At 68.5% G+C, this 12,691-nt stretch overlaps 1 protein-coding gene across 1 annotated transcript; it reads right to left on the reverse strand.

The window, feature by feature from the left end:
- Positions 1-100: 100 nt before the first annotated feature.
- HCN2 (hyperpolarization activated cyclic nucleotide gated potassium and sodium channel 2) lies at positions 101-12,291 on the reverse strand. The gene is made up of 8 exons (XM_084499084.1): positions 11,738-12,291; positions 6,163-6,586; positions 4,472-4,633; positions 3,444-3,662; positions 3,103-3,249; positions 2,582-2,822; positions 2,229-2,393; positions 101-1,940 (listed from the first exon to the last, which is right to left on the reverse strand). Exons 1-8 carry the CDS (start codon positions 12,208-12,210, stop codon positions 1,009-1,011), a joined length of 2,763 nt encoding a protein of 920 aa, XP_084355210.1. The 5' UTR covers positions 12,211-12,291; the 3' UTR covers positions 101-1,008.
- Positions 12,292-12,691: the final 400 nt, after the last annotated feature.

The following is a 12,691-nucleotide window of genomic DNA, read 5'->3' on the forward strand; positions in this document are numbered from 1 at the left end:
CCCGCTGGCAGGGCCCGAGCGCCGGGAGCAGGGCCAGGAGCAGCCGGAGCCGCGGCAGGGCGGGACGGAGGCGAAGGAGAAGCAGAGACGGAGACGTGCGTAGCTCTGTCAGGTGCTGACGTTTATTGCACGGGATGGGCTGGATGGCAAGGTGGGCGCTGGGAGCGGGGCCCTGTCCCCCCGGCTCTGCGGGGGCAGGGGGCGCGTGGCCCCTCGCTCGGGGGGCGCTGCGTACATTCAGCGTGGAAGGCTCCAGCGTGCTGGGCTGTGCCCGCGTGCACCCACGCTCACACCTCCGCCATCCCTCGGGGCACGCGTACACACGGGCACGCGGTTCCACGCGCTGTGGGCGCCTTCCCCGGCCGGCCAGGGGAGCCCGGCGCTGCCTCACCGGCGACTGCCCCTGGGGCTCCCCAGGGCTCGGCTCCCCCGGCTCCAGCAGCAGGGAGCGGGGCTGAGCTCGCCCCCAGCCTTGGGCTGGCACCGGGGGCTGGTGTGTGCGCGGGGGCTCGCAGTCCCCAGACCCCACAACTTACCTCCAGTCCTCGACCGTCACCCCTCGCCATCGCTCTGTGGGAGGGGAGGCAGGGACGGGCGGCGGCGCTGGGGCTGGCCAGCGTGCCTTAACCCCCGGGGAGGTGTCCTGCGGATGCACACATTCAGGTTTGTATTCAGGTCATAGATATCATATACAGCGTTGATCACAGGGGACGATGCAGCTGTGGCTTCTATGGGGCAGCCGGGGGCAGTGGGGCACCCCTGCAGGGAGCAGGAGAAGGACCAGACTTTGGTCGGAGGTGACGGAGCCCCCAAACCCCCCACCCCCGGTGGGAGGAAGCCGGGGAGCGGGGCTGGAGGTGGCCAAGGGGAGTGGAGGTGCCCCTGGCGTGGACGCCTCGGTGGGGATGTGCGGGCTGGGAGCGGCGGGCACGGGGCTGGCTGCCCACACCGCGGCCCCCCCGGCGCACCCGTCCCCACACCCGTCTGGCGGCCGGCGCGGTGCGGAGGTCACAAGTTGGAAGACAGCCTGGATTTGGCCGGGTCCGTGTCGGGCGTGCCGCCCACCGAATCCTTGCGGGCCGCCCCCGAGTCCTGCTGCAGGGCGGGCGGCCCCGCGGGCGCCGGGTGGGACAGGGCCCCCCGCGAGGAGGCCGGGCCCCGCAGCCCGGCCGGGGGCGCCGAGCCCGGCGAGGCGGCGGCCGGGCCCCCGGCGATGGAGGCGCAGGACTCGCGCGCCGAGGCCGGGGGGCTCTGGGTGCTGCCGGCCGCCAGCCCGTGGGGCAGGGAGGGCTGCGACGCCGACAGGGGCCGCGAATCCTGGCTGAGGCTGCTGGTGTGCAGCGCCTGTGTGCTTTTGTGCACGGCCAGCCGCGGGGGCGAGCCGGGCGCCTGCTGCTGGCTCAGGGAGAGCTGAGAGCCCAGCTGCCCCTTGGCGCCTCCGTAGGCGAACGTCCGGCTGGCCAGCGGGCTTTGGGACGGCGGGCTGGCGGCGGCGAGGGCGCCGGCAGAGGCGGGCAGGGCGGTCGGCGGCGCCTGGTCCTGCGAGGGCGACGGGTTGGCGTGGGGCGTGGGGGGCTGCGGCTGCTGCGGGGGGCTCTGCTGCAGCAGCACCGGGGAGACGGCGAAGGGGCTGGGCACGGCCTGGGCGTACTGCAAGCGGCGCATCATGCGGGGCGAGCCCAGCGCCATGGAGCCCACCAGCGGGCTGGCCATCTGCGGGCAGAAGCTCATGGCCACGGCTTGCTGGAGGGTGGCGATGGCGGAGGTGACCTGGGGCTGCACCGGGCTGTACATGGCCGTGTGCTGCTGCAGCTCCGCCTGCTGCACCATCTCGCGGTCGTACTTGACGATCTCCTGGATGATCTCGTTCTCCTGATTGTTGAAGACGCCCGAGTTGAGGTCGTGCTGCACTTTGTGAAGCAGGATCGAGTTCTTCTTCCCTGCAGGAGGAGGGACGGGGCGGGGAGAGTGATGAGCTCCAGTGCTGGGGCTGTGCCAGGCCCCTACCCCAGCAAGGGCTGTCCTGGCCCCTCACCACCCATCCCCGTGGCCACCTCCACGCACTGCCACCCCCCGTCCAAGCACCCCACAGGGTCCCTGCACCCCGGAGTTCCCATCGCGCCCCTTCGGCTGTTTGCCCCCCGGGGCACAGGGACAGGCAGCACCGAGGAGCAGCGGGATGTGCCAGCAGGAGGGTCCCCCTGCCCCCGCAGCCCCCAGAGCCCTACCAATGCGGTCGAGGCGGTCGATGGCCACGGTCTCGAAGGCCCGCCTCATCATGGGGTACTCCTCCAGCACCTCGTTGAAGTTGTCCACGGAGAGCGAGTAGAGGCGGCAGTAGGTGTCTGCCCGGACGCTGGCTGTGCGCCGGCCACGTGTCAGCAGGCAGATCTCTGGGGAGGGGAGGTGCAACAGTGCCAAAGCCAAAACCCCACCAGCAGGTACTGGAAACGGGGCTGGGGGGCAGGGGGTAAGGGGCAAAAGCCACCAAGCCCAGGGGAACCCAGGACAGAGTGAGCATCCTGGGTGCCTCTCACAGACCCGGGAGCGGGGGCCAGGCTCAGGACCCCCAGGAGCTCACCTCCAAAGTAGGAGCCGTCGGAGAGTTTCATCTCCTTGTTGCCCTTGGTGAGGATGCTGACCACGCCGTGCTGGATGAAGTACATCTTCTTGCCGATGGTGCCCTCGCGGATGATGTAGTCGCCCGGCTGAAACACCTCAAACTTCAGCTTGGTGAGCATCGCTGTGACAAAGTTGGGGTCCGCGTTGGCAAACAGCGGCATCGAGGCCACCAGCTTGCGGCAGTTGAAGTTCACGATTTCCTGCAGGGAAGGAGGGAAGGAAGCAGGTGGGGAGGTGGGACACGGTCCCTGGAGGCTGGCTCACACACGGAGGTGTCAGCATACACAGACACAATTGTGCAAGGACTCAGCCACACTCGGAGCTGCAAAGCCAGAGCCAGAGGTGTGCGCGTGTCCTGCAGGAGCGCTGGGACCTGCAGCCCCCTCCATGGCTGGGAGCAGGGGGCCCCTGACCATGGGGGGGGGGCAGGGCAGTGGCCCCTTCCTCCCAGCTGCCGCCCTCCAGCCCCCAGGACCATACCTCGCGCAGGGGCTCGTTGAGCTCCCCCAGGATGCTGTCCTCATCAAACATCTTGCCCTGGTAGCGATGCTCGTAGTAATCGTGGATCTTCTGGCGGAAGTCGGCAGGCAGCTTGTGGAAGGACATGTACTGCTCCACCTGCTTGTACTGCGCGGACAGGGAGGGCAGCAGCGTCAGCCGGGTCAGGGTCCTGCACTGCTGGGTCCGGCCCCACCGCCCCGTCCACAGCGGGCAGAGCGGCCCCAGCCCCAACCCCAGCCCTGGACCCAACCCCAGCTGTACCCAGACAGGAACCGTGGTCCCAGTCCCACCCAGTCCCACCCAGTCCCACCCAGCCCTACCTTCTCCTGGTACTGGCGCCGGGAGGAGTCCAGCGACTGGATGAGGGCCGTGGCGTGGCCGATGAACATGGCGTAGCAGGTGGCCCCCACGATCATGCTCAGCATCGTCAGCCAGATGTCCGTCATGCTCTCGGGCGCCTGCTTCCCGTAGCCGATGCAGAGCATGTGGCTCATCGACTTGAAGAGGGCGAAGGAGTACAGCTCGCTCCAGGAGTCGTTCTGCAGCGCCGAGAGCGCAGCAGTCAGCCCGGGGGCGCGCAGCTGTGAGCACTCGCACACGTGGGTACAAAGCACGGCCCTGGCTCAGTTCTCTGCTTGCAGCTCCCAGCAGTGCTAAGCAATGTGATTTTTATTGTTTGTTTGTGTTTTTTTTTTTTCCTGTCTCACCGCGCAGGTGAGATCCAAACAAATCCAAACACCAGGCACCGGCTGGGTTGGCAGCGGTCCCGCCGCGCTCTGCTCCCTTCACAGCATCCACCAGACTGGAGGGTTTCTGCACCTCGCCGTCCTGCCTGGCTTCGCTGTAGCTCGCCAGCCATTCTGGCGGTGTTACACTGCTCTGCAAACACGCAGAGCGCCTGTGAAGCACCGTGCAGGGCCCAAGCCCCGATGGCCGGGCACCTCACAGCATTTGGGGGTCCCTGCCCAGCTGGGGAGGGGACAGGCAGGGGCTGCAGGGCTGGCAGCGCACAAAGCCTCAGTTCCCCTCAAGAATGGACGTGGCGGGGAAGAGGAGCGGGAGATGGGGAGCAGAGGACGGGCAGGAAGGCAGGCAGGGAGGGAAAACAGCACGGGGATGGAAACCCGGCAGAACGGAAGGGATGAATGGGGAGAGCAGGAGGAAGATGAGCCTGTACCAGGGCTGAGATTGCAGGGAGCAATTAGCTGTGTGTCCCATTATTTATTAATAGCAGCTTTGTTGCTAATGAGAAGGGGATAGAGGCAGGGGACATCAGCCACATCAGCATCTTCCTCCTGCCGGCGATCGATCCCTCCCCGTGTCCTGCAAGCCGCCGTGCAGCACTCACCACCATCCCGTTGATGGAGACCCAGCAGTTCTGGGGGAAATCCTGCAGCATGGGCACGAGGAACTGGAGGCAGCCGTCCCAGTGGCACAGCAGCAGCATCATGCCGATCAGGTTGATGATCCTCATCACGGCGCTCGCCAGGTCGTAAGTCATGTGGAAAATCTGCAGGGGCCAGGGCACGAAGACGGCCACATGAGTGCAGGACCGGGACCGTCCTGGCCAACCCCTGCAGCACAGCCCCATCCTCCCTGACACCGATGGGGTCGGGCACAGAGCGGGCACAGAGGCAGGACACCGCCCGCATCCTGCAGCACAAGGCTCAACATGCACGGCCTCGGCCCTGTCCCCCCCAAGGCAGCCGCGCTCCTGCCTCCTATTTATATCTGGCGGGGGGCCTGCGAGCCGCAGCGCCGGGGAGCGCGGGTGGCTGCGGGCTTTGATCAGGATAAGGCGCTCGCGGCGCTCCTGAGGGAGGAAGGAGCGGGGCCGTGCCTGGGCTCAGCACGAGGTGGCTTTGAAAGAGACAGCACAAGGTGCCCCCGGCAGAGCCCCCGGCCGGGGCGGGTGCAGGGGGAGCTGTGACCATGGGTGCTGGGGGACCCAGCCCTTGTGGCTGCTCCTTGCCCTGTGCCCTCACTGCCCCGAGCCTCCCGGTCACAGCCTTGCCTGTCCCCAGTGCCTCTCTCCCCTGGGTGCACAGTGGGGGAAAGGGAAAAGGTCTTAGGACTTGTTCCTTCTCCTTTAAACTGTGTTTTATGTTTGTTTTTTTTTAAGTTGAATTAAAGAAGCAAAAAAGCAGTAAAATTAAATAATTCCCCTCCCAAGTCTTCCTCCTGCTGCAGCTACAAGGCTGGAGCCCCACAGCATCACATCGAGCAGCCGGCACAGCGAGGGCACAGCAAAGGCAGGACAAGGGCACAGCAAAGTCACAGCAGCCTCTGCACCCAGCCCGGGGGTCTGAGGCTGCTCATCCCAGCACGTGGGGGGGGGCACTGGGAACCGGGGCTGGCAGGAGGTGCTTACAGCAGGCTGGGATGTGGGGCCTGGGGATGAGGAGGGTGTGAAGGCAGCTCCCCCCCCCGCTACGCACGCAGAGCCGGCGCCGTGCTGCAGCGAGCACCTGCACGGCCGCAGCCATCGGGGCTGTCAGAGGCTCAGCCCACGCGCTGCAGCCACGCGGCGAAGCCGAGCACCCGCAGCCAGGCACCAAGGCACAGCCCCTGCAGCCCCTGCAGCCCCCCCAGCGTCCTGCCTCCCCCCCTGCCCCGAGGCTGGCAGCTCCTGCTGCACCTGCAGCCCCCAGGGACCCCAGTGGGGAGGGGGCAGTGGGAGGGAGCCCCCCCGGCCGCAGGTGGGGTGCAGGAGGATGCTGCTGGTGGGCACAGGGCGTGGGGTGCTGTCACCCATGGGAGTCCCATGGACACACACGCACACACACACGTGTACTCGCAGGGCACGGCTCAGCGGCCCCAAGGAGCTCGGTGCTGCAGCGGGCTCTGACGATGCCCACATCCCGGTGTCACAGCTCTTGTCCCCATGCCCCCACCCACCCCCAAGCTCATGGGACTGTTCCCATTCTCCATCCCGGAGACGATGCCGCAGAGACCCCCCCGCTGATAGTTTGGGCTCCCCAAGCCCCCGGAGGGGTCCAGCCCGGTCCCCCCCCCCCCCAGCACCTCGCAGCCCCTCACCTCCTCCCACTGGTGGATGTAGCGGATGAGGCGGGAGAGGCGGAGGAGCCGCAGCAGGCTGAGGATCTTGGTGAAGCGGACGATGCGGAGGGCGCGGGCCGTCTTGTACACCTCCGAGTCTATGCCCTTCTCCACGATGAGGAAGACGTAGTCCACGGGGATGGAGGAGACAAAGTCCACCACGAACCAGGTCTTGAGGTACTTCTTCTTGATCCTCTCGGGGTCCAGGATGATCTCGGTGTTGTCCTCAATGACGATCCCCGTGCGGAAGTTCAGCACCAGGTCCATCAGGAAGAAGGTGTCGGAGACCACGTTGAACACGATCCAGGGCGCCGTGGTCTCCTCCTTGAAGAAGGTGATGCCCACGGGAATGATGATCAGGTTGCCCACCATGAAGAGCAGCATCGTGAAGTCCCAGTAAAACCTGGGGGAGGACGGAGGAGCTGGCACCCCGCAGCCCCACGCCCCTCCCAGGCACAGCCACGTCCACGCATGGCCCCGTCCGGCCCCCAGAGCCACAACGGGTACAGGACCCGTGTCACTGCGCCCCTGGGGACGGGCCCCCTGGTGTCACCCCAGGGAGCACAGCCATGAGCCTGATCCTGCGGGCCCGGGTCCTGGGGGGGCCGTGCAGGTGCAGGATGAGGCCCGGGGCTGCGGGGGGCTCCTGGTGCTGTGCTCCAAGGGAGGGGGGGGGACACAAAGCCGGGTGCTGGTGGGGAGACCCCTGGCCGGGAGCCGCTGTGGGAGGGCAGGGGGGGAGCAGCTGGGGACCCCCGACCCCCCCACCCCGGGGGCAGCTGCGGGTGAGCGGGGCCGGCTCTGCGCCAACACCTCCGGCTGGGGGGGGGACCCTACATGGGGGGGGGCACACGGCAGAGCCCGGCCGGGGGCGGGGGGGGGGCTGCGGGAGCGGCCGAGCACGTACAACTGCAGCTGGAGCCAGCGCCGCCCGCAGCCGGGGGGGCACCGGGGGGGCACAGCCGAGGGGGGGGCACGGCCGGGAGCCTCCGCACGTCTGCACCGCGACCTTCCCCAGCACCGGCAAGGTCACGGCAGGACCGGGTGGGGGGGGAGGCCGGGCACGGAGCCCCCCGAGCCCCCGGGGCACCCCCGCTCCCCCCCTGCCCTTTCCCAATGACACCGTCCCCGCGTGAGCCACTGCCATGGCAACCGCGAGTGATGTCACCGCTGCACGGGCATGACGTCACACGCGGGGCCGGCTCCTGGGTGCCCTCCGCAAGCTGCCAGCCGGGGGGGGCACAGCTCGGCACGGCACGGCACGGCACCGCGCTCCCCTGGGAGCAGAGGGCACCTGGGGGGCACCGAGGCCCCCCCCGGATCCCCATCAGGACCCCGAGGTGCCGCAGGGTGGCCGCAAGCCCCCCCCGGGCTCTTGCCAAGGCCCCCCCAGCACCAAGCAAGCCCCAGGGGAGCATCGGCCGTGCCGAGCCGTGAGGAGCAGAGACCCAGCGACCGCGCCAGCCGGGCACTGCCCTGCACCGCCTCAGGAGCCTGCGCAACCCCACGGGGCCAGAACCGGGAGGACTGAGGGGGACGACGCGGCCCCCATGGCCCCCCAGCACACACAAACGGGGCTGAACCTCGGGCAGGCTCTTATGAGCCCGGCTGCGACACCAACACTTTGTTCCTTGGAGGGCAGCGCGTGCACGGAAGAAAAGATCCAGCCCAGGCTGCTAAAAATACCTGAAAACAAATTAATTAGGATCCTTGGCCCCCCCTTACTTCTGACCTAGTTGAACCACAGCGATGGTGACAGGAGATGCTGAGGGCCTCCGAGCGGGGACGGCCGCTGGCCCCCTGCACCGCTCACCCCAGGCCTGGCACAACAGCCCCAGCCGGGCGGCTACGGAGCCGCGGCAGAGCCCAGGCCCGTCCTGTCCCCAGCAGGAGGGGAGGGCAGGGAGACCCTCGGACCCCTCCGGGTGGCAGGGCCCAGGCAGGACACTGGGGACATCCCCGCTCAGCCCCATCTCCTGAGGACAGAGCTCTGGCAGCTCCTGGGGATGACCCATCCGCCTCCGTGCCACGCATCGCCCCCCGTCAGCCTAACCCAGTCAACCAGGACGCTGCTGGGGCTGAGCGGGGTGCACCGGGGCCTGGCGGGCTTTGCAAAGTTGTAAGAAATACTCAGAGCCTAAAAAAACGAGGTCACGCACAGAAGTGGGTTAAGAAGCCACCTGCAGAAGTTCAGCCCCAGCAGAGGCAGAGCAGCGGGTGCGGTGCCAAACACCCGCGTGCACCCAAACCACGCGGCCGGGGCAAGCCAGCGGCGCTGCTCTCCCCAGAAGCCTGTCACTGTGCGGTCCCTGGGGCTGGGGCTTCAGGCTTTGCAAAATGTCAAGGACACAAACCTGTAAAATCACCCCGGGACAGACAGCCCCAGCCTTTTTTCCTGATGAGTAAGCTGTGGCTTTTTGCCATCTCTCAGGTCTGCGTGCCCCACATTAATCCCGCGGAGTGGGCGCACGGTTCCCGTCACTGTCACCAGAGATAGCAGCAGCAGCGGGCTCATCAGCAGGCACCGAGCGGTGGCATTCACAGCGTCCCCGCCGGGAGCAGCGGCAGGCTGCCAAGCCCAGGACCCGCTCTGCGGGGCCGCGAAGCAGCCAGGGCAGCCACCCGGGCAGCAGCAGCGCCACGGACACGGCTTTAGCGCAGGAGGACGGCGGCAGCCAGGACCTGCACCTGCCCTGGACGCATCCTCGCCCCACGCTGGGGCAGGGAGCACCTCCCGCGGGGCTCAGCCCCAGCCGCAGCGCTGCGGGTGCCGGGTGAGGCCGGGCTTGCCCGCGGCAGGCAGCCCCGGGGCCGTCACGGCACCACCACCACCACTGAATCATCCGCTGCCTGCAGCTCGCATTACTAATGCAGCCGGCAGCTCCGGGCTGGATCCTGCTTCTCGGGCTGGATCCTCCCTCCTGGGCTGGATTCCGCTTCCAGGCTTATGCAAGGCTCCAGTGGCAAGGGAAGGGGAAGGGATGGAGCGCGGCAGCACAGTGCCCCTAACCCGGCACCCACTTCCCTGGGAAGCCCTGGCCCCGCTGCACGAGCCCCCGCGCTCCCTCTGGGTGCTGGCCTTGGGCGCCTGCCCCCGCACAGCCCTAAAGGGCCGCGAGGATGGGATCTGGGCTAGCGACATGCCCAAAGTCGCTGCAAACCTAGGGCTAGACACAGGCCTGATCCTGGCTCCAAACCCCGCTCCAGGAGCGCTACCCAGCTGCAGAAACACCAACAGAAACGACGGCGAAGTCAACGCTTGCTTTTTTTTCCTCCCATCACTAAAGACCAGAAGTGGAGAAGATGGACAAGGTGATTGAATGAAGCACCCAGGAATGAGGGTCTCTGCTCAACGTTGTCTGCTTCGGCCCACAATTTGCAAGGTTCTTTTACCAGGTTTGCAACTTGGGATCTCAACAGCCACCCGTGCTGCTTCCTAATAACTCAATATTTATGGAAATAGCGACTTTCCTTCCTGGAGCAAAGCATGCCCCTGAATTTCGTATGAATAATCACGGTGCTGCATCCAGGAGACAGGATCTCTAAATGACTCCTATTATGAAATGATGTCACATATGCAGATGGGTAATGATTTTATCTTAAGATGGGAAAATGGGCTTTGCAGGGCAAATGCGGATGGGTTCATATCCATTAGCATTACTAGATAAATGATGTATATTTTTTTTAAGGCAGGAATAATGTGAAATACACAGACACATGTCCTAAACACGCATGAGTGGAGTGGACTCCTCGCTGCTGGGCTCCCAGCCCTACGTTGAGCTGATCTTGTTTATTTCCACATTTGTAGACTGGGCTAATGCATTGGTTCTCCTCGCAGCTCCTCCCCGCTGAGCAGGGAACTCTTCTACGCCACTTGCAGCATCACAGCACAGGCAGCGGCTCTTCTCCCATGGGTTTGGAGTCGTGGCAGAGGCTCCAGGAGGGGATGGAGCCGCAGCGGGACAGGGTGACCCCCCCAAGGTCGCCTGCAGGGAGGCCCCGTGCTCCAGCAGCACCGCGGCGCTGCCGGCTCCGCGTTGGCCATGGAGCCAGGCGGGCTCTCGCCCCGATGCAGTCAGCACGGGGCCTCATCGCCACGCCGCTCCCAAGGGTCCTGTGGCCGTGCGAGGTGAGCGGGGCACTCACCAGCTCCCCGGGAACCCCCATGGGTGGCAGGGGACCCTCCTGGTGCAGGGACACTGCACTGGCTGCCACAGCAGGGACCGAGGAGCTCCCGCAGGAACAGCAATGCCCTCGCGCCCAGCTAAGGCCAGCCGCCGCTCACAGCCCAACCTGCAGCAGAGCTGGTCCCCGACCGGGAACACGAGCAGAAACCTGCGTGGGCTCCCGATAGCAACGTCTGGTGCGAGGGTGAGGGACCCTGAGCGTGAGGTCAGCCCTGGAGAGGAGGCTGGAGGCCTCCGGCTGCTCCTCCACACACCTCGGAAGATGCCAGAGCAGCACAGGAGCCGTGCACGAGGCCAGGACGCCGGAGCTGCAGGAGCTGGTCCCTGCCCCAAGCCTGCCTGGCCAGGACAGAGCCTCACCGCCCGCTGCCTCCTCTGCCCGGGGACCTCTGCGTGGCTGGGGTCTCACCCGCGGCCCCCGCACCCTGCACCCGCTCCCCTGCGTGGGGGTGAAGCCCCCCTCAAGTGCTAAAAGAGGGGCAGAATGACTTGGGCCTGAGCCACACGCTGCCTCCCGGCCCCTGGCAAAGGGTCCCCAGCCCCCTTAGGGTCACCACGCCATGGGCTCCTGATGGCCCCGATCTTGGCCACCAGTCCCCAAATGGGCTGCGCCACTTGCCCCCAGTATGTCCCTCCTGGCAGCCCTCACCCAGCCCATTCACCACCGATCTCTCCCCAGGGCTCAGAGGGGGCAGATGGAAAGGAGGGGCTGCTGCAGCACCTTTCTCCCAGCTGCAAAGGCTGGACCTTGGGGACCTGGTCCTCCGAGGAGAGAGACGAATCCCTCAAACTCCTTGGATCTTAGGGATGGGATCTGGCCTCCCGGTGGGAAGGGGAACCTTGACAGAGCTCTGCAGGTCTCCCAGCCCGGGCCTTGGGGCCCTGGGACCCCAGAGCCAAGTGTGACTCCTTCCCCCATGACAGCTTTAGGGCCCAAAGCCTGGTGGGAGTCTCCAGAGCATCCTCGCTGGGCCGAGCCGTTCCGAGGCCCTGGGAAGGACAAGGGGATGCCCTTGGCCGAGCACCCGGCTCGGAGAGCAGCGGGCTCCCGGCACCCCCGGGTCGCTGCGCTGGGGAGGGGGGCGCCCGGCCGCCAGCCCCTCCCCGCACGCCCGCGGGCTGCGCCTTCCACCTCCAGCGCGGCTCAAGGTGCCCTCTCCAGGGCACGGCTCGGCCCGGCCCCGGCCGCGGGCCCCCCTCGCCCCCTCCCCGCCGCCGTCGGAGCCCCCCCGCCCGGCGCAGCCCCCGCAGGGGCCGGGGATGCTCGGGGCCGGCGGCGCCGCCCCGGGGAGGGGGGCGCAGCCCCGGAGCCCCGGGGGCCCCGCGGAGCCCGGGCGCGGTGCGGGCGCCCCCGGCGCGGCTCGCACCTGAAGTCGCTGTAGGGGTGGATGATCCAGGCCCCCGCCGACTTGACGCGCTCCTGCTCCCGCTCCACCGCCTTCTGGGAGCCGAACATCCGCAGCGAGAACTTGTTGACGCCGGGCTGGAGCATGGCCCCGAACTGCCGCTGCATGAAGCTGGCCTGGCTCCCGCGGGCCTCCTCGCCCGCATCGTCGCCCTCCTCGGCCGCCTTGGCCCCGCCGGGGGATGCGCTGCCGCCGCCGCCGCCGCCGCCGCCGCAGGAGAAGGAGACCTTGGGCTCGCGGGGCGGCTCCGCGCCGGGGCTGCGCGGCGGCTCCCCGCGGCGGCACTCGCCGTTCGGGGACCCCTTCCCGCCGCGGCCCCGCGGCCGCCCCCCGGCCCCGCCGCCGCGCTTCGCCCCCTCGGCCGCCGCCGCCGCCGCCGCCGCCTCCTCCTCGGCCGCCGCCTCCCCGCCCGCCGCGCCGCGGCCCGCCCGCATCCTGCCGCTGCCGCCGCCGAGGCCACCGGCGGCCGAGTGGCGCCCGCCGCCGCGCCGGGGGCGGGCCGGGGGCGGGCCGGGGGCGGGCGCCGGGGCCGGGCCGGCTCCGCAGCTCCCCCCGCCGGCGCGGCCCCCGCCGGCTGAGCGGCCCCGCTGCCCCCCGACGGCACCGGCCGCTCCCCGCGTCCCGGTCCCCCGACGCCGCCGGGCCGGGAGCCGCCCCCGAGGCGCGCGTCCCCCGCGGGGCCCCCGGCGAGCCCCGGGCCCGTCCTTCCCCGACGGCTCCGCCGCGCAGCCCCGAGCAGCCGGGCGGGGGGCAGCGGCCGGGACCCGCCGCGGGGGGCAGAGGCTCCCGAGCGCCACGAACGGGCTCCGGGAGCGGCGGCGGCGGGGCCCCGGGGAGCGCACGGTCCCGGAGCCGGCCCGGCACAGCGAGCGGGGCGCGGGCACCACCTGGTGCTCGCCGCGCAGAAACGCACCC

This window comes from Aythya ferina (genome assembly GCF_964211825.1).
Source record: "Aythya ferina genome assembly, chromosome: 26".
Lineage (NCBI taxonomy): Eukaryota > Metazoa > Chordata > Aves > Anseriformes > Anatidae > Aythya > Aythya ferina.